This window comes from Toxorhynchites rutilus, chromosome 3, assembly GCF_029784135.1.
Source record: "Toxorhynchites rutilus septentrionalis strain SRP chromosome 3, ASM2978413v1, whole genome shotgun sequence".
Lineage (NCBI taxonomy): Eukaryota > Metazoa > Arthropoda > Insecta > Diptera > Culicidae > Toxorhynchites > Toxorhynchites rutilus.
The window spans coordinates 15,399,816-15,422,566 of NC_073746.1; the positions used below are offsets into that span (position 1 = coordinate 15,399,816).

At 33.9% G+C, this 22,751-nt stretch overlaps 1 protein-coding gene across 1 annotated transcript in view; it reads right to left on the bottom strand.

The window, feature by feature from the left end:
- LOC129779814 (uncharacterized) overlaps window positions 1-22,751 on the bottom strand; it is an 88,909-nt gene continuing 66,158 nt past the window's right edge. Inside the window, exons 3-6 of the mRNA XM_055787526.1 lie at window positions 17,343-17,397; window positions 17,033-17,248; window positions 285-338; window positions 1-216 (exon numbers count right to left, since the gene is read on the bottom strand). Coding sequence (XP_055643501.1) covers window positions 201-216; window positions 285-338; window positions 17,033-17,248; window positions 17,343-17,397 — 341 coding nt within the window. The 3' untranslated portion in view covers window positions 1-200. The remainder of the gene's footprint in view (window positions 217-284; window positions 339-17,032; window positions 17,249-17,342; window positions 17,398-22,751) is intronic.

A 22,751-nucleotide genomic window follows, 5' to 3' on the forward strand; every position in this document is an offset into this window, starting at 1 on the left:
TTCCGCCGATGAGCAGTTCGACGTCTTTCCCACCGACCGAACTTTTTTTTTTAACCAAATTAAATTGTCGAAAACACTTAACGTTGGAGAGCGCCACATAATGATGAACTGCTTTTACTCCTTTGGTTTGGCACGTTTGGCCACGTAAATCGAGCAGTAACACATGAAATCCACGGACCGCGAAGCGACGCATCCTCAGCTCAGATATTCCCAGGTCTGAAATTTTGTTCATAATAACAATTAAACAGTTAATAACATGTAAAAAGTAAATGAGCTTCAAATACCCCTCGCAAATGGGCAGTCGGATCCTGGGCTTCCATGTTGCAATCCCCAGCGAACTGAAAAAAATAACAACAGAACGAAATTTGATTAATTCATCGCAAAATATTAAGATAAGTTTATTGGTGAACATGAACCCGAAGCGCAGCGTATGAATAAACTTTTTTCCCTGCTCCCTGCTCCGAAGTTCGTTGACTGTTTCGGTCGTCTCCATTCTCCCTATCAAAAAAGCCAAAGTCTCGGTGGAAGTTATGAGCTGTAATAAATAAGATATCAAAAATTCAGAAACGTATACACACAGTTCTCAAAACAGTAAAATTTTTATTGCGATAATTAACTAGCGCCAACAATTTTATTTAAGAAAATAAGATGGGCGCGAGAGGGTAGGCGCGCAACCCATCGCAATTGAGGCGCGTTCAGCCTCGATTGCGTCCAAAAATGGCATATGAAATCGTGAAGTTGGGCTTTTTATTTTGAGAGATGCTGCTTTCTTTTGAATTTTCATTGACCCCGAAGAATATTTACTTTCAACTCGGATGGTTCCACTAATTACCGATCGGTGCTCGAAGTGGTTGTTCATAAATCTTATTATGGATGGGATTGAGTGGATTGATCAAAATTTCAGTCAAAATACGAATAATAAATTAGCTTTTAAAACATTATCCGTGTTGTTCCAAACAGTGATTTTCGATCATTACGGAATACTATGCATTCCTACCCCCCACTGGCAAATCGTTGATTTCATATCAATAATTGATAGAAAAGATATCTGGGTTGGCTTTGGGTTTATGTATTACTAGCTAACCCGGCGAACTTCGTCGCGCCCAAAATTAATTTTTCGAGTTGAATTCTTTCGAACATTCACATTTTCTTACTATGCGTACCGTTTTGTCCCATATTCCGAACACTTAAGCCATTAAACAGTGTCTCATTACTCAAAATGGTACTCTTTCGCGAAATGAATTTGATTTTTGGATACAATAGAGCCTTCTTTTTCATTTGACTACAATAAAATTGATTCACAAATACATATTCATGATCAAAAACTGGAAATATGTTTAATCACTTTTTTCTCAAATTCCGAACACTATTTTTATCACTGACTCATATTCCGAACACTTTTGTCTCAAATTCCGAACAGCAAAAATGCAATCAAAAAAAAATCATAACTTTTAAACTACGATTCATATGATCGATACATCAAATTAAGGTCAATTAGCTAGTCTTTTTTGGAAAAAAATATTATGCTCGCAAAAAAAATTGGGTTTTGCTTTGGTAATTATTGATTGTATTTGTTTCTTTTTGTTTACTTGATTTCGGGACCAAGAGCGCTATATCGGTATCGATACCTGTAAATGATATTAAAATCAGTGCTGAAAATATTCACGTTCACGACATTCAAATTCGGCGAATTTCTGCCGTCCTTGTATTGATAACCTACTGCTCAAGCGAGAGTCGATAAATGTGAAACAACACTATCAATGAACGCCAGTGGAATGAACATCCACATCAGCTTGCCATGAAGTTCATTTTTCATTTGCATCTTCCTTTTCGTCATGGTATTCGTAAGGTCGAAAATGAAGATCATTGCGTGTTAGTGAAAATCAGAGCATAAAATTCAACGTCACCAATTGAGAGTGAAATCGATTGATAATAAAGGATGGCAATTCATCACACAAAATTCTTGTTTTTGGCGACTTCGGCAATGGAATGTATAGCATAACTCTACTATTCTATAAATAACTACGTTTTATGAATCTACTCACGATTGCCCGGAAATGGCATACACCACCATTTATATGTGCAATGGGTGACACGTTTTCAATAAAAATTCACTGGATGCGATGAAGATCAACTTAACGTTTGTGATAATCACCTGAAATTATTGACAGTAATGAAAGTGCCTGAATGCAGGCTTTTAGAAATTCGTTCATGCTGTTTTCGATCAATATACCAGACAAAGTTCACGCGTCTCGACTCTTGTGTTATACTCATTATGGCAGATATGGTGTTGAGTTTCAACAGAAGAGAATTCATCCGATACTGGAAAAAATCTAATTCCTTCATTCGTGAATAAATTTTGATAATTTGTGGCACTGGTTAAAATGAAGTCTATAACCCAAAAAATGTCAGGGTTTTGAATATTAAATTATTCATGACATTAAAGTTCAGTAAATTCACGTTCAAAAATGAAGTGTTCGCAATTTGAATCATGCGTAGAAACTTGATTCATATTCCGAACACTAAGTTTAATGAAGATTTCTGCATAAAGTATCATTTTATTTCATCCATTTATTGTAGATTCTTACCATTTCTAGCACTTAACATGAAAAAAATAAACAAAATAGTTGAGTTGAAAAAAACTAATAAAACTGAAAAATTAACAATGCTCGATTTTTATAGGATTTGCTAACGCAAACATTTTATTGTTGGTTTCGACTGTCACCATTTTGCGAATGCTTAATATTATAAATTATAGGCTGTATCGAAACCTGTAACTGATGTCAAAATAAAGGCTATAACCTAAAGAATTTCGGGGTTTTGATTATTCAATTATTTATAACATTAAAGTTCTGTAAATTTACATTTGAAAATGAAGTGTTCGGAATTCGAATCAAGCGTAGAAATTTGATTCATATTCCGAACACTACTTCAATATTAATTTTAATGAATAATATATCATTTTTTCACCCATTTATTATATCATTTTTTCACCCATTTATTATAGGTTCATACATTCTCTAGCACTTAACATGAAAACAACAATCAAGATAGTTGAAACAACTACAAAAACTGAAAAATGAACGATGCTTGTTTTTTTACGGAATTTGCTAACGCAAACATTTTATCATTGGTTTTGTCTGTCACTTTTTTGCAAATATCTTATATTGTACATTACAGGCTGCATCGATACCTGTAAATGATGTCAAAATGAAGCCTATACCTCAAAGAATGTCTGTGTTTTCATTATTCAATTACTTATAGCATAGAAGGTTAGTAAATTTAAATTTAAAAATGAAGTGTTCGGAATTTAAGACTGTTCGGAATATGAGACAAAACGGTACAATCCCTCAAAGGGATGACTATTTTCATTCCGTCTAGTGAATTTCGATGCTTCATTGTTTCATATATTTGTTGTCTTTCTGATCCGGGAACATTAAGAAACATGTATCGCACCATGAATAAACAACTTACTAGACTTTGAATTGTGTGGCAAACGCTAAAGTTGAAGGCTCCGTAATTAAACTCAACGAAATTATGAATTTAATGTTCTAATATATCGCTGATATCTATTTCGAACGAATCGTAGAGACAATTACACTGAAATCATGCAACGTTGCAAATGAAACTGAAACAGAAATGTAACTTGCTATTGACGAATTTCATGCCAACTCGACTGGCCGTTGGCAGCACTATCTCAGATAGCAGTGAAACGCTATGGGTGTAAAGACATGGGTTACTTAAGCAACTTTGCTTACTTCAAATATTCGAAAAACAATCTGACTACTTTTTGGAAAAAAACAATTTGTTTTCCTTAATTTTTTACAAAAATTTATAACTTAAAAACTATGATACCTACAAAATTCTTGTCAAAGGATGAAATGTAGGAAATTGTTTTCACAAAAAAATTAAAATTCATTTGTCTCAAAAATGTAGTTTTTTAAATTCCCAAATATATAGTGGAAAACGTCATAAAGCTCGAGCTAGTGCTCTGAAAGTTTCAATTTTCCGCAATGGTTTTGTTTGTATTGGTGAAAACATCTTAATTTTTCAACACTGATGCCAGACAACACTATTGAAACAGATAAAAAACCACTCAATAAAATGTTATTCCTGAGTCATAGCGTTTCATGTGATGAAAATCAATAACATAAATTTGTGTTGATATCAACACAATTATTATTTTTACGTTTAATGGGTCTATAATGTTAGTTTTAGCAACATAAACATTGGTTAAGCCAATTGTATTGCAGAGTTCGGAACACTGCCACTGCGGCCTAATATTGAGGAATTATCAATATCGAGTTACTGTGCGGAAGAACTTGTTGATAGCAAAAGAGCCCCAATTCGCTTGTGTTATATATATATATATATATATTTATATATATATATATATATATATATATATATATATATATATATATATATATATTACACAAGCGAATTGGGGCTCTTTTATATATATATATATATATATATATATATATATATATATATATATATATATATATATATATATATATATATATATATATATATATATATATATATATATATATATATATATATATATATATATATATATATATATACATTTAATTTCATTGTTGATTTTTTTTTTCCAAATGTACCTATAATTCTACAAAGGCTTGCTTCCACCTTCACCTTACTCGAAAAAAAAATTTAATGAAATAATTTTTTAAATTATCTAACTATTAAAAAAAATCATTGGAAAAAAATATTTTGAAAATTAAAATTGGTTTTTCTCAAAAATATTTCTTTTAAATTCTAAAACAATAGATATGAACAGCCATTACAATTTCCAACAAATAACCCATACATAGGAAGATGGGCTGATTTATAGGGAAAAAGTTTTTCAACAGCAACTTTTTCTTGTCTTTGAAAAATTATTAATAGTAATTTTCAACTCGTAACATTCTTATGTATACATTATAGCGATTTACATGTTCTGCAAACTTTTTTCTATTTAAAAACATGTCAAAAACATGTCGAACGCGAGAATTTACACCTTAGGAGACTCCATACAAAAATGTCATGTATTCTGAAAGCTATAGAAGATAAAGAAAGTGCACCAGTGGCCGAGTGGCTAGCGTCTCACATTATCATGCCGGGTGTTCGGGTTCGATTCCCGTTCTGGTCGGGGAAGATTTTTCGTCAGAGAAATTTCCTTCGACTTGCATTGTGGTCACGCGTATTTCTAGAGCTTGCCCCTCGGAATACATTCAAGGCGTGTTATTTGGCTTAAGAAATCTCAACTCAGTACAGGGAAACTTCGATATAACGTACCCTCGATATAACGTCACTCGATATAACGTACACATTTCCATAGTGTAAAGGAAAAAATTTTTTAATATTTTTTTTTCTGATAGAACAATGAATTATCTGTATTGTGATGCTAAAACAAGTTTTGTACTTTCAATCAATCCCGAAATACGGCTGGTTTTGTGATTCCAGATTCTAAATGAATTATGCTTTAATCAACAGTACGAAGGGAAACATCACGAGAAACGCTGGCTTCGTCTTCTGATTGAAGTTATTCATTAACTTGACTAAAATAGCAACACAATAATGTATTATAGACTACGTTTGTGAGTACTTTATTATGCTTCGATATAACGTACAATTTTGAAAGTGAAATGTACGTTATATCGAAGTTTACCTGTATTAATGAATGACGCTAGTTAATGCATACGTTGAGACGGAAAAAGTTCCACAGGGAACGTTAACGCCATTCAAGAAGAAGATAAAGAAGTGATGTATTCGATGATAGTTTATAATTCAATAAGATCTAAAACTTTGTTGAATACTTTGTATTGATATCTTGACTTTAAACAAAAATGGGATAAGTTGTCATTTTTTCAAAGAAAAAAAACATGAAAAAGTTGTTGTAAGAAAAACTTTTTTCCTGTAAAAGTGCCCATCTTCCAATTCATGGGTGACTTGTTGAAAATTGTAAGGGCCATTCATTATATGTTTTTTCGAAAAATAAATTTGAATTTTTTAAATATTTTTTTTCAGCGTATTTTTTTAAAATTATTTTTGTGTTTATTTTTAATTTCCTACATTTCATCCTTTGACCAGAATTTTGTAGGTCTTATAGTATTTGAGTTATAAATTTTTGTAAAAAAATTAAGGAAAAAAATTGGCCCTTTTCAAAAAGTAGTCCAATTCTTTTTCGAATATTTCAAGTATGCAAAGTTGCTTCAATGATCAATATCTTTACACCCACATCATTTCACTGCTCTCTGAAATGATGCTGCCAATGGCCAGTCGAGTTGGCATTAAATTCGTCTTATATCGTATCAATTCAGTTTTCTTAGCGAAAAGTCATGATTGATAGTGTCAAAGGCCTTCTTTAAATCATGGAACAAGGCACACACATTTTTTTCGAATCTGTATCTTCCAGAATCTAATCTAGAAGCTCGACTACAGCCATAGATGTACTTCTGCCGTTACAAAAACCATATTGCTGATTGTACAGTATATTATGTCTATCTAGGAAATTAACAATACGTTTCATTAGTGACTTTTCAAAAAAAAATGTAGAAAACCCGACAAGGTCGATATGATCCGATAATTGTCGGTTTGACCTGAGTTGCCAGATAAAAATATTGGTATAACTTTGGTCGTTTTGAGACAATCTGGATAAGAAACCTGTTTGAATAATCAAATTTAAAGATTCACTAAGAACTTTCGAAAAACATTATTAGAACTCACGAACAACATTATTTTAAAAAAAAATGACAGAATATTGTCAGCACCTGGGCTTTTTCCAACTTACGATCGTTCATCAGAAAAATAACTTAATTCACAGATGTTTGTCGTTGTAAAATTGAATCGGGAACAGGAACTATTTTTGCAGCTGAATTACAACATTTGCAAAATGATTAATCACGTTTGTGTCCTAAACTCCTTCGTATTTATCTGATTTGAAGTCCTGTGACCTTTCTCTTTTTCCAGGAGTTCAAGCTACATTAAAAAGACATTTTTAACGACATTCGAACGGCTTCAATCGAAACGTCGAATCCAAATAAAGATCTAAAGCACACATTTGAATCGCGGGTGTAAAAGTTACCAGTAAAACTGCCGTTTTCTAGCTCTATTCACCAATCGATCAGCAGCGATTACAAATCTCAACAACAAGTGTTCTTTCGCAAATTGCAGCCCTCGACAAGGTTGTATCGTTCAATTCATTAGTCTGAATACGAAGTGTGATCGGGGTTCTGAGTGAATCACCTCGACCAGCCGCAGCCGAACCATTATCACATGTAAATATTTGCCCTGAGATTTCCAGATACTCGGCTGTACAAAATTACAATTGCATATCGATATTGTGCAAATCGAGTACTGTTAGACACTAAATTACCTCCACTTTGAAAGCTACTCATATGTCTCGGACGCAATCACTACCAAGTATTGACTGGAATGACAAATCGAACGACAAAAAAAATAGAGAAAAATCAACATCGAGAGCAGTGTTGGGACATTTTCATGGCTGTGTAAATTACGCCCCTCCGAGGCACGATTGTAATGCAATAATGATAATAATTAAACCCGCGACTAAAACACGTTATCAGGTGATGAATATTTATTCACCTATCGCAACCGCAATCGCAACTCTCGAGAGCTGCGCGCGGTGCTGAAATCGATATTATTACGCAGTAATAATAATGATAATGATTAGTCGTTTTATTGCTCCTGTGCGAGAGAGCGTGGCGGGACAAATGAAGTGTGCCCTCGTCACATGTTGCAGGCTGTACCGGCGCACTTGCTTGCTTTATGGCGCCAAGCTTGCCAATACGCACTCGGCGGGATCGAGATTCTGCATCGCGATCGATTCGAGATCCGTCTCAAATATTGGATACTTCTAAACGCGTCCCATTAATTAACCTGAGCCTACTGAGAGGCACTAAGTGAGATCGATGGATGGTGAGGGGGAGGAAGCCCGTTGAAAGAAGAGGGGAGAGGGGGTATAATGAGTGCAAGAGAGGCTGCGCGTATAAATATTCATCAAGGAGGCGGCGTCTAATCATAAATTCAAATCTCATACCGTCCCAATGGCTGCTGCTTCAGCCAATGGCAAACCGAGGTTTGGATTTTCATTTCGGAGGCACTCGATAATAAGCGCGCTCAAGTCGAAATTAGAAGCTGCAGAACGCACTGCCTACTATTATAAGCAGCGAGGTGAATTTAAATTTAATTACATCTTATTAAAAGATGAACAACACAATCCGCGCGCTTTGGAGTCCATGTTTACCCGGGCTTGCGCGGATCGCGCGTTTTAGCTCATATTTTTTTGGGTTTTTATTTCGATTCAAGATACGATTCGGGTGCAAAGTTCGCTCATTAGGTGCAATAATTATCGCTTGTTTTACTTTTTTCTGTTATATTAGAAAGGTGCAACGATCACTCGGAAAATATTAGCAGATCAGAGGGTGAGGATTGTTTTAAACGCATCTGTGCAGTTTTCATGTCACTCGCAATGATAAAAAGATAAAGAAAGTTTGGTCAACATTTTTAACACAGTTGAATTACGTGTAACATATATAATGAATTGAAGAGAAGTAATTTCAGCCCTCATTCCTATACTGATGCGTTCAATGCGTGGTGACCAATATGGGACGACTGTCTGGGTCTCTTCCCGTACTTGACCGAGCCTGACTGGTGATAGAAAGTTGGGGCTCAACTTAAACATCACGAGCTTCGTTACGTCGAGCTAAATGACTACCGATAATCAGTGCCACAAATTATCAAAATTTATTCACGAATGAATGAATTAGCTTTTTCTCAGTGTCGGATGAATTTTCTTCTGTTGACACTCAACACCATATTTGTTATAATGAGTATAGCACAAGAGTCAAGACGCGTGAACTTTGTCTGGTATGATGAACGAAAACAGTATGAGGGAATTTCGCAAAGCCTGCATTCAGGCACTTTTATTACTGTCAATAATTTCAGGTGATTATCACGAACGTTAAGTTGATCTTCATCACTTGCAGTGAATTTTTATTGAAATCGTATTTTATGTTTATTAAAAAAAAAAAAGAAAGAACCAGGAATCCGGAAAAGGCAACATTAGTTTTCGTTGAGCGTTGACCGTTGTGCGGCGTTGAGCGGCTGAGTGAGGTTTAGCGTTGAACGACGTTGAGCGTTCCGTTCAGTTTTTATACTGTATTGTAGTGACTTTCAACACTTTACTTCCATTTTTGGAAGAATATCGAGGGTGAGAATTGATCTCGTTACCTTTAGCATGAGAGGGACGGTCCGTTTCCGTTTCTGTTTCCGCTCTCTGTGATTTTTAACTACTACCATTTCGCTCAATGTTTCCAATGACCCGGAAGCCATCATCTTATTTTCTAAAATGACATCGGAATACGATATTCGACTTCGGCTGTTGAAGCCCTTTTATCCAATACCCATACCGTAGGGGTTTTGTATCATTGCTGGTCATTTAGAGCCAGTATCATCAAACCGGAAATCAAAACAAGATTATGTTCGTTTTCCGCTCGTCTATTATCGTCACCCATTGCCCATCTAATTGGCGGTGTATGACATTTTCGGCCAATCGGGAGTAGATTAATAAAACATAGCAAGAGTTATACTATACATTCCATTGCCGAAGTCGCCAAAAACAAGAATTTTGTGTTATCGATTTTACTCTCAATTGGTTGACGTTGAATTTCATGCTTCGATTTTCACTAACACGCAATGATCTTCAATTTCGACGCTACGCATATCATGACCAAAATGAAGATGCAAATGAAAAATGAACTTCATGGCAAGCTGATGTTTGCTGTTCATTCCACTGGTGTTCATTGATATTGTTGTTCCATATTTATCGACTCTCGCTTGAGCAGTAGGTTATCAATACAAGGCAAACTGAAATTCGCCGTATTTGAATGTCGTGAAGGTGAATATTTTCGGCACTGCCGATAATGAGAGTTACAAGCAAGTAGTTGTTCGTATCATCGAATAACAAGTAATTTTGTGAAACAAGTATAGGTCGGACTTGATTATATACAGACTTGATTAATTCCCAACTCGATTATACACTCCACAAAAAAAATTAAAGGAACATAGTGCGAAGTCGGAAATTTTAAGTGGTTTTTGACATGATGTGACTTCGTAAAAAATCCACCCATATCGATGCTCATCATTTTGAAGCTACAACTTTCAGGTATTAGAATATTTTACGTACATATTTTTATCTTGGTGTGTAGTGTAGTGGGCACCCATATCGGAAAGAAATGAAAAATCGATTTTTCATTGTTTTTTTTCAAGAATATACTGGACTAACACATTTTTTTGTTAACCAACTCAACAGCAAATCAAATTAATCTTATCAACCAGCCTTCATTTGGTTCCAAGAATGTTCCTATTGGACCTTCCCACACAGAGATATTTCAGTTTGAATGAAAAACTACCTCTTCGTGTTTAAAGATGAATAATTCAATAAAATACCATTGCATCGCAAATCGAAAGGCAGTTTTGAAAACTCCAATAAATTCTGCACAAGGATAATTTGTTACTCTGACGAATAAAAAATTATTTAAATTTTTTGCATCGATTCCAAAAAAGTGTCAAAAACAATATTTTCATAGTGCTTTACAAAATCCACTGTAATTGTGCAGATATCGAAGTAAGTTCTAATGTTTGTAGAGAAATTTTTAGCCTAGTGTATTCCCTAAATATCTGTGAACGTTTTATATTGATATGTACCGCCATTTTTTCTAGCCGATTTGCATCGATTTCAAAAAAGTGCCAAAAACAGAGTTTTTGTAGTATTTTACACAATCTACTGTAATTCTACAAATATTGCAGTAAGTTCTAATGTTTGTAAGCACATTGTAAGCCCTAGTGTATTCCCTAAACATCTATGAACGTTTCATATCGATACGTTCAGCAGTTTTTTCGAGCCGATTTTTCAAAGTTTTGAATAAATTAGAGGAGAATTTCATCGCAAATCGTATCAGAAGTACAAAATCCTGCGCGACTCTCAGAACGAACGATTCGTAACTTTCGTTTTCATGCGTTTGTAGATACAAATATTGTAAGCAGTGATGATCTTTCACCCACAAACTCATAAATACAAAAGTTACGAATCGTTCATTCTGGGAGTCGCGTAGGATTTGGTACTTCTGATATGATTTGCGATTAAACGCTCCTCTAATTTACTCCAAACTTTGAAAAATCGGCTCGAAAAAACTGCTGAACGTATCAATATGAAACGTTCACAGATATTTAGTGAATACACTAGGATAAAAATTTGCCTACAAACGTTAGAACTTACTGCAATATTTGTAGAATTACAGTAGATTGTGTACTACAAAAATTCTGTTTTTGGCACTTTTTTGAAATCGATGCAAAAAATTGAATAATTTTTTATTCGTCAAAGCAACAAATTATCCTTGTGCAGAATTTATTGGAGTTTCCAAAACTTCATTTCGATTTGCGGTGCGATGGTTGTTTATTGAATTATTCATCATCAAAGACGAATGGGTAATTGTTCATTCAAACTAAAATATCTCTGTGTGGGAAGGTCCTACAGGAACATTCTTGGAACCAAATGAAAGCTGGTTGATAAGGTTACTTGGATTTGCTAATGAGTTGGTTAGCAATCAGGGCCCGACATATTCGAAGAAAAAAAAATTAAAATCGACTCTCCTCTCAGTCGCTTCGACTTGAACTACTTCGGCATATATTTGACCAGCCGAAGTTTTCATGCTCTTCGAAGATGTCGGGCCCTGGTAACGATATTGCAATGAAATTAAAAAAGATAGAAGTTGAGTGTCAAAAAAAAATTAAACGGCTTTAAATTTTTGGGTTAAATCAATAATAACCAACTTCAACTTCGAAACCAACTTCTTTTGAAGTTTTTCAATTTTTTTAAAACCATTAATTTAGACGTTTCACAACAATGTACTGTACTAAACTTACTCTTGTTTCAAAAGGAAGCAACAGAATCATCCTACGTAGCGTGCTTTTTGGAGTAGAGTCAGTCCAAGGCAAACATATCCCGGAACAATAAAGAAACTCAATAACTCTTCGTCATCGTTTACATTACAACGTAGAAAGATTTGTTCGTTAAATATGATCGTCTATCACGTTCTGAGAGATTTTGGATAAATTATTTTTTTTCATGCGAGGGAGGCATTTTCTGACTTTGAAGAGATGAATCAAAAATTAAATTCTTCTTTTTTTTTCCCAAAATATATATTTTTATCAAGGCTCATATGGCGTTAGCCTCACGGGGCCGGGAGTTCAATACTTTGACAATTTTTCTTATTATCTATGCGTTCCTGAGGAACAGGTATAGATGAAGCAGAAGATCAGGATCACGGCTACCTAAGATATCCCGGACGGGGATCTCCGATTCTAAAATTCGATAAATTCTTCTTGTATCTTAAAAAAATAAAAACTATATGTATAAAAACAAATTAAAAAAACATTGTTTCGACTTGATTATACACAGGATTCGATTATACACAGTGATATCGTGAAACAAATCGGAGACTTTTTCTATTTAATTTTTATTAATATCCAATTGTCTGTTTTTTCTCATTTTCTGAATGTTCATTTCCTGAATTTTGAATTTTTTTAGTTCAAAATTTTCTGAATGTTCCAAAAATTTTGTGACCTTTTATTTTATAAATTCCTAATTTCTTTGAAAATTCCTAGTTTTTTTTTCATATTCCCGTTTCTTTATTTTTAAGTTTTTGACCCAAATTTTTTTTATGTTCCGTTTTCAGAATTTTGTAGTTCTGAATTTGAATTTTTAAAACTGCCAATGAATTCCAAATTTTTCTAAACATTCATTTTTCTGAATTTTAAATTCCCTTAATTTTTAATTTTCTTTTTTTTTAAACACTCAGAAAAATGTTTAAACATCTCTAAATTTTAATTCTTTTTTTTATTTCCAATCCCCAATTTTTTTAGTTTTCTCAAAATTCCGAATCTCCTAAATTAATAATTTTCTGTATTTTTTTTTTAATTTAGATTATTTTACCCGAATAACTATAAATCAACCGATTGAAATTTTAGGTTTTGTAATTTTCTAAGTATAAAAGTTTCTAAATTTTCAACAACAATTTTTCAGAAAATTAAAATTCTGAATTTCGAATTTTTTGAATTTGTATTTTTTCTGCAATCTAAACTTTATGAATATTTAGTTATTTCTGATTACCTGGATTTTTTTTCATTTTCTGAATTTGAATTGTTTTGGAACAAAATTTTCTGGATATTCAATTTTCTAAGTTTAGATTTTTTTTAAATTCATGAAATTTACCTTTTTTTTCTAAAACTATTCTTATTTCTCTAAATTTTCTAAATTTGAAACTTGCTAAATTTAAAAAAATCCTAATTTACATTTTTTTCATTTTCCTATTTTTTGAATTTTTAAGTTTTATTTTTTTTTATTTTCGGTTTTCTGACTTTTATATCTTTGGATTTGAATTTTTAGAACTTCCTTTGTAATGAATTTTTAATTATCAGCATTTTGAATTTTCTAAACATTTAATTTTCTGATTTTTTTATTTCTTAGAACCTTCTATTTTCTGAATTTTAAATTTTGAAATTTTTCTAAGCTTTCTTAATTTTTTTTTCAATTTTTGATTCTCTACATTTTCAATTTTTTTTTTTTTTGAAACTCAGAATCTTTTTAATTAAACATTTTCTTTGTGTGAATTTTCCAATTTTCTCATTTTTTGTTATCATTTTTGTTATTTGTTTAATTTCTTGTAATACAAAATTTCCAATTTTCCCAATTTTATTTTATAAAGTTTTTTATTCTCCTCAATTATATACTTCATGAATTTCAAATTTTCTATGTTTGTAATTATCTGAATTCAGTACTGTTGAATTCCAGCTTTTTTATTTTTATCCAGATTTTTTATACATCAGAATTTTTGTTCTCAATCTTCAATTTTCTAAAAGTTTTAAATTTTCTGAATTTTGATTTATCTGGATTCTCAATTTTCTAAACTTTCAGAATTTTCAATTTTTGAAATCTTTAATTTTCTGAATTGATATTTCCAATTTTATGGAATTCAAATTTTCCTGAATCTTCGATTTACTAAGTTTTATTTTTTCAAGTTTCAATTTTCTTGAATTTTAAATTTGTTGTTAACATCAGGTTTATAAATTTCTCATTTTAAGAATTGTTTTGTTTCTCAATTTTCATTTTCTTAGTTTGCCGTTTACTGAATTTTTACTTTTCCAGAATTTTCTGGATTTCATTTTAATTTTTAATTCCCATTATCAATTCTATGTTTTAATTTCTTTAGATTTGTTTAATTTCCTGAGAACTTTGGAACACTAATTTTATACGATTTTCCATTCTTTGTTCAATTTCCAGAATTTTTTTTGTCAATTTTGAATGTTTGATTAATATTTTTTTTGAATTTGTAATTTCATGAATTCGAAATTTCTTCTGATATTAATTTTTTTCAATTATTAATTTTCTGATGTTTTTTTTTTTAATTTTTGCAACTTTCTATTGCCTCAAACTCATTTTTTTTTCAATTCTCTGAGTTTGCGATATCTAATTTTTTTACTATTTACACTGAATTTGGTAAATTTTCAATTTTCAATTGAAGAATTTTGGACAATTTCTGAATGTTAGTCAATCAATTCATACTATATATCGATGAAAATAGTTTTATCAAATTCTAAAAGAAAGTAAATGAGGAGAACTATGATCCAATCCTTTATGATTCAAATTCATCTCATGATATTTTCACAGCGATACACACACAAACGCATTGCCCTCGCAAAAAAAATGAAACTATGTGAACTTGTTCAGTTTAATTTTACAAGTGTCCATGTCTACAATCACGCAAAAAAAACAAACTTTCCACTGAGTCGAACCTGCAACCACAGAACACTATTTGATATTTTTGATAATAGCACAAGGAGCGATTCGATATATCGAATAACGAGCGAAGTAGGAATGCAACCCCACAAATACATAATATAAAAAATATATTATCAAAAGGTTTACAAGTCAATTTTGTCAGTTACGTATAAGAAACAACAACAGAAAAATTCTGACTTTTATATCTTTGGATTTGAATTTTTAGAACTTCCTTTGTAATGAATTTTTAATTATCAGCATTTTGAATTTTCTAAACATTTAATTTTCTTATTTTTTTATTTCTTAGAATCTTCTATTTTCTGAATTTTAAATTTCCTGAATTTTAAATTTTGAAATTTTTCTAAGCTTTCTTAATTTTTTTTTCAATTTTTGATTCTCTACATTTTCATTTTTTTTTTTTTTTGAAACTCAGAATCTTTTTAATTAAACATTTTCTGTATTTTTTTTAAATTCAATTGTGTGAATTTTCCAATTTTCTCATTTTTTGTTATCATTTTTGTTAATTGTTTAATTTATTGTAATACAAAATTTCCAATTTTCCCCAATTTTATTTTATAAAGTTTTTTATTCTCCTCAATTATATACTTCATGAATTTCAAATTTTCTATGTTTGTAATTATCTGAATTCAGTACTGTTGAATTCCAGCTTTTTTATTTTTATCCAGATTTTTTGTACATCAGAATTTTTGTTCTCAATCTTCAATTTTCTAAAAGTTTTAAATTTTCTGAATTTTGATTTATCTGGATTCTCAATTTTCTAAACTTTCAATTTTCAGAATTTTCAATTTTTGAAATCTTTAATTTTCTGAATTGATATTTCCAATTTTATGGAATTCAAATTTTCCTGAATCTTCGATTTACTAAGTTTTATTTTTTCAAGTTTCAATTTTCCTGAATTTTAAATTTGTTGTTAACATCAGGTTTATAAATTTCTAATTTTAAGAATTGTTTTGTTTCTCAATTTTCATTTTCTTAGTTTGCCGTTTACTGAATTTTTACTTTTCCAGAATTTTCTGGATTTCATTTTAATTTTTAATTCCCATTATCAATTCTATGTTTTAATTTCTTTAGATTTGTTTAATTTCCTGAGAACTTTGAAACACTAATTTTATCCGATTTTCCATTCTTTGTTCAATTTCCAGAATTTTTTTTGTCAATTTTGAATGTTTGATTAATATTTTTTTTGAATTTGTAATTTCATGAATTCGAAATTTCTTCTGATATTAATTTTTTTCAATTATTAATTTTCTGATGTTTTTTTTTTAATTTTTGCAACTTTCTATTGCCTCAAACTCATTTTTTTTTCAATTCTCTGAGTTTGCGATATCTTATTTTTTACTATTTACACTGAATTTGGTAAATTTTCAATTTTCAATTGAAGAATTTTGGACAATTTCTGAATGTTAGTCAATCAATTCATACTATATATCGATGAAAATAGTTTTAGCTAATTCTTGAAGAAAGTAAATGAGGAGAACTATGATCCAATCCATTATGATTCAAATTCATCTCATGATATTTTCACAGCGATACACACACAAACGCATTGCCCTCGCAAAAAAAATTAAACTATGTGAACTTGTTCAGTTTATTTTTACAAGTGTCCATGTCTACAATCACGCAAAAAAAAACAAACTTTCCACTGAGTCGAACCTGCAACCACAGAACACGATTTGATATTTTTGATAAAATAATGAGGCTACATGTCGTAATAAAATTAAATAATAATAATAAAATTTTGAAAAGTATCTCTGAATGAGTCACTCGATTAAAAAAAATCAATTTTCAATACTAATATACCCCTCGACAGTAGAGGCGAACGGTACAATAAACCAGATTGTAGGAAAAGTTCATCTCCCCCCGAAGGTGAATTAATCCAACTTATTGTTTTGTTTTTCTTTCGGTCGGGGGGAAATATTGGTTGGAATTTCTTCGCTGCAGGGTTCAAGGACCATGCCTAAATCGGTTCGAAAAATTTATTCAAACGCGCCGTTTTCCCAACCGCGCACTTGTTATATTTTTATGGGTAATTAATTTCCAGCCCACGTTTGGAGGTCCCGCTTTTGGAAACGAATCTGCCCTTGCTTTTATTGTTTATTACTCACACGAGTGTTTTTTTTTTGGTTTAGTGTTATTTACCTCCTTAATCCACCTTGCCACGAAGACGCCAACAACGGCTTACAGCACTTGAAGAGTGCACATGTTTTGGGCAGTGTGAAACGAACTTTATCCGCGCAATTGAGGCTATTTTCAGTCTGCCTTCCATCAACCGCATTCGACACCTTTTGGCAGCAGTACATAATCGATTCGGTCAAAGTTTTGCGGCGGAGTTCTTTTGGAAGCACTCCAACGGTCCTAAAATAAAAATCTTGTCAGTAATCAGGCAGGAGGATTGGAAACGTGTTCGATACAGCATCGATTGGTATGTAACGTTATACATGGCACTCACGCGGAAGAGAAGATGATGCCAATTAAGGACAGATGTGTTGTTCTCCATGTTTCGTCTGTTAGAAGGAAAAAGAAAAAAAAACAAAATTAGCACTGATGCTCATGTACACCTTCACAATAGTATTATAAATATATTTGAAATGAGTGTGCTAACGCTTGACACCGAATATAGCCAAGAAAATACATTAAATACTTGATTATAATAATATATATCAGTTGGAGTTATTGAAATATTTCTACCAAAATATCATTTAATTACCAAACACATAATAATCCGGTAGTTTGTGCGAATAATGCTCGAAATATAATAGCTTACTCATAGTTTTCATCTCTAACCGCTCTATTCTGGGGAATACTTTCCCGAGTATTTGTTAAAGCTATAGTCTTTCGCCGATCCACTGAAAATATTAAATGGCTGGAAACATATTCAACTGAAAAAAACACCGAAGAATACATATCTCTTTTCTGCATTCAACATAAATTTCAATAAATTCACTAGCTGACCCGGCAAACGTTGTTCTGCCATGAAAAATATTTTAAGTGGATATTTTGGCTAAATTTTTAACTACTGGGTCCGTTCACGAATTAGGAAACCAAAGATTCATTGAAGCGGTATGCCGGTAGATTTGGCAGAAAATAATATGAGTATTGAATATTTTTCTCAGCTGAGGCTGAGAATATGGTACCACCCAGTGATTGTTAATATTAATGTCTGCGTTGTTGATATTTGTGAGTGATTGTCTCCTTATATAAGTATTTCATCGTTGATATATTGGATATCCGCTCACGCTTGTGATCGCGCCATTGATGAAATCTTCAGGAAATCGCATTCTAGATCACCATGTTTGTGGTAACAGTATCCAACAATCGCTCAAATTCCGGAATACAAATTTGAATACTTGGATCACATAGTCCTGACTCTTACTTAACTATTTTTCTATAAATTTCCTGTCTGTCTGTCTGTCACACAGTCTGTCTGTCTGTCTGTCTGTCTGATTCTTAAGGACTCGGTAACTACTGAACGGATAAACAAAATTTCTACATTACTCGGGAATTAATCAAGCAAATGAAACCAAATAAGGGAGGGGGGGTCTGCCATACAAATGAAACAAAAATTTCAGCATTACTCGAGAAATAATCAAGCAAATGAAACCAAATTTGGCATATGGAGTTTTTAGGGTGCAATAAATATTTCTATGATGGTTTGACTCTCCACCCCCCTCTCTAATGGGGGGGGCGCTGCCATATAAATGAAACACAAATTTCTGCATTACTCGAGAATTAATCAAGTAAATGAAACCAAATTTGGTATGTGGAAGTATTAGGGTACAATAAATGTTTCTATGATGGTTAGACCCTCCACCTCCCTCTCTAAGGGGGGGCTGCCATACAAATGAAACACAAATTTCTGAATTACTCGAGAATTAATCAAGCAAACGAAACCAAATTCGGCATGTGGAGGTTTTAGGATGCAATAAATATTTCTATGGTGGTTAGACACTCCTCCCGCTTTCTAAGGGTGGGCTGTCATACAAATGAAACACAAATTTCTGCATAACTCGAAAGCTCATCAAGCACAATTTGGGATGTGAGGGTTTTTGGGTATGAGAAATGTTTCTATAATGGTATGGAGAGGGGGTCCCATAACAATATTACACATATTTCAAACAAAAATATTCCAACCAAACATGACAATTGAAAATTTTCGGAAAACTCTGAAGGAAAAAGGAAAAATTTCTGAAAATTAAATTCCCATATGTTCTACAATTACATAGTGACAAGTGCTGTTAGTCCATTTGATGTTTGCGCTAGCGAAATTGATATTTGTTCGAAACTGGAAATGGATTTTAATGTGATGAAACGAACTCCTGTATCTTCTTCTATCCATACCAACAAAAGAGTATCGTCGAATGTGTTGATAAGAGCAGAACTCGAGGAAGGAATTGTCCGATTTACGGCTGTCTTTATTCTATTATATTTTCTGTATAAAACATTTATTCCATGTAAAGGAGAAACATGGTATTTGCAAGTGGTTGAAAAATCTTGAACGAGAATTGTGTCTGAAAATAATCTGATATTATGATGATGAGTTTTGTTAGAAATACTAGGAATTTCATAGTAAAAGGTAAATTTGGGTCGAATAGAAAGAAGATCAATCAATGAACAGTTCTGCGATTGGACCCATGAACTTGCTAATAGTAAGAAAACGTGAATGTTTGGAGGTATTGATAACAAAAAACAAATTTTGGGCGGGACGAAGTTTGCCGGGTCAGCTAGTACAACATATATTTGATATGTTAGGGCAGGGGTTTTCAAACGGTGATCCGCGGGAGTTTTGTGCTCCGAGAAGTTATAGCAAATGCTCCACTTGAAAACCCACTTTGAAAAAAAAAACAATCTTTAATTCAATTTCACAGGGTATATAATGTTTTATCTTGTTTATTACTCCGGGTCAGATGTTGTGTAACTGTGACACGCAGCCGAAATCATGGACGCAGCCATAGTCGGCCAGGCGGTATATAACCAGCGGAACCTAAGCATAGCCTATATCGATTACAGGAAGGCTTATGACTCCATACCTCACTCGTTTCTCGTCCGGGTATTGGAGTTCTACAAAATTGATCCCGCCGTCGTTAGGTTCCTGCAGCATGTGATGAGGCAGTGGGGCACGTCTCTGCACCTTAGTGATGGGGAAAATGTGTTGCAGTCTAGAGTGCTGCAGATAAAGAGGGGGATATTCAAAGGCGACTCTTTCAGCCCGCTTTGGTTTTGTCTGACACTGAACCTCCTCAGTAGGACGCTCAATAGAAACGGTCATGGCTATAAGAAAGGAAGGCGCTCACGAAGAAGTGACCCATACATTCTACATGGACAATCTCAAGGTCTATGCTGATTCACGTCAGCGCCTAGGTGTAGCTATCCGGGTTGTCGAAGACATAAGCAGGGACATCTGCATGGAGTTCGGCCTCGACAAGTGCAGCTGTGTCCATCTGCTGAAAGGACAACTCATCGAATCCGCAGGCTACGAGGTCTATGACGGCGAGTTTATACAAGACATGGTTCTTGGTGAAACTTATAAATACCTTGGATTAAGACAGCTCACCGGGATTCGTCACTCCGACATCAAGACGTAGCTGCGAGACAAGTTCTAAAGTCGAGTGAACTGTGTTCTGAGGACTTTCCTCAGCGCGGGGAACAAGGTACGCACGATCAACACATTCGCGGTTCCCCTACTGACCTTCCGTTTTGGTGCAGTCAAATGGAGCAAAACTGACCTAGAGGACCTTGAGAGGAGGATGAGGAAAGCATTCAAAGAGGCCGGAAAGCACCATCCTCAAGAGGGACTTGGAATAGTCGACATATCTGCACTGTGTGTTGCCCAGGTACGACAACTGCGCGAGTACTTAGCAAAACGCGCTATACCGGGCTGTCTGCGCCGCTGACAGAGGATACAGCGCAAGCGGAGTACCAACTCAACTGCAATCTGCAGACAGTGGAGGAGAAGATTGCAGCTTGGAAGCAGAAGGCAGTGCATGGTGCCCACCCCCATCAACTGGACCGGCCACACGTCGACAAGGCCGCATCAAATTTATGGCTAACGCGTGGTGAACTGTCTTCAGTAGTAGAAGCCGACATGATAACCATCCAGGCCAGGATAATGCCAACGAGAAACTGCAGACGGTACGTCTGGCATCAATACGTTGATGACATTTGCCGGATGTGCCATCAACCAGGTGAAAACATAGAGCACATTATGGGAGGCTGTCCCGTTTTGGCCAACGCAGCCTACACCGAGCGCCACAACAACGTGGCCCGTTCACCGACAACTGGCGCTCCAATGTGTGTGATTTATTCCGATAACTGTGAATTAATGTGAATATTTTGTAGGGAAATTTTAATACATTATAATCGCACTAAATATTAAAATTTCCCTACAAAATATTCACATTAATTCACAATTATCGAAATAAATCAATCCTTACGTTTGTAGGTTCTCGATAATTCCTGATATTTCGTTATACGTTTCAATATCTTTTTCCCTCCTCGATAAGCCTGAATTGAAAGTATTTTTGAATGTAAATATTTTAGTACTGTACACTGAAATACCTTAATATCTCTTAATTTGAACACAATTTTCGTATTTCTATTTCAATATCTTCTATCTTCTATCTACGACACTTATGTTCTATCTGCGACTTTTCTTTGGCGCCTTTTTTGAATTTGCGCTATTCAATTTTCCTTTATCTGATTTCCTTTATCATACAATAGCTTTTTCTAATTCTTGTGCTACGTCACTGTGCGTTACGGTTGGTACATAGGGTTTTGATATAGGTGCGTTGTCACATCGAAGTTGTGCGCAACACCCACGGTCGCAAAATTTGCAAGTACCGACCATTGGCCGTGGAGCTCAAGGAACTGTGGGGGCTAAGGGAGGTCCCAAGAATTGTTCCAGTCGTTCTCTCTGGAACTGGAATTGTCCGACAATGCCTCGGTCAGGACTAAAACAGCACGAGCATGCAGATACGTGCATTCCGCAGAGTCTAATCGCCCTTTGGCATTCAGAAGCCCGGGGCCAGGTGAAAATTCTGGCTAGGTTCGCCTAGTTAAGAAGTGAGACAAGTCTGCAAAAAAAAAAAAAGTTTGAAAAATATAAACTAAATCTCTGCAAATTTTCAAGCATGTCGGCTAATGTGGTCTTCATTCCTCATTCTTAGCGCAAAATCAAAATATTTAAAAGACGAACGGATTGCGGATGATTTCCGATCAAATCGTGTTCGAATCGTGTTGATCGTAATGCAGAATGCATAATCGCGTTCCGTTCGAATAATTCTGATTCAATCGTTTTTTGGAATAAGGGTTGAAATCTCACAAGATTTCTTCTGAAATTTGAAAATCAAATGCAAGGAACAGTATTTCAATTATTCTAAACGAGCAGCGTTGAACACCAATCAAGATATTGCGTAGAAATAGAACAAAGCCATTACATCGTCCTCCCATCCAAAAAAACGATTATAAATCAACTAGAAATCGTTCCCTTGGTAAGTGCCCGACTCACCGCCACTCCTCACCGCGCAAATCCACAAATCGAACTCAACTGCGACGGCAATCGCAATCGTAAAAAACGAATATAAACATAATCATAATAATATTTGATATTGTAATTCAGCAAGCCGCAGATTTCAATCCCCTTCAATTCGGATCGTAGATTTTTTTTTTCGTCTCCCTCTGGCCGCACATCTCCTGCGAGCAAAATGTCTCACTTTTGTGGTGGGTTTCACCCTTCGCAGCGCAATCGACGCAGTTGTGCTTATTTTATTTTTTTGGAATCATTTTAAGAAGGGTGCGTGTCCTTTACATGCACAGTACAGGGCGCACAAAAAAAGATGGTGTGGCCGATATGGATGCTGGG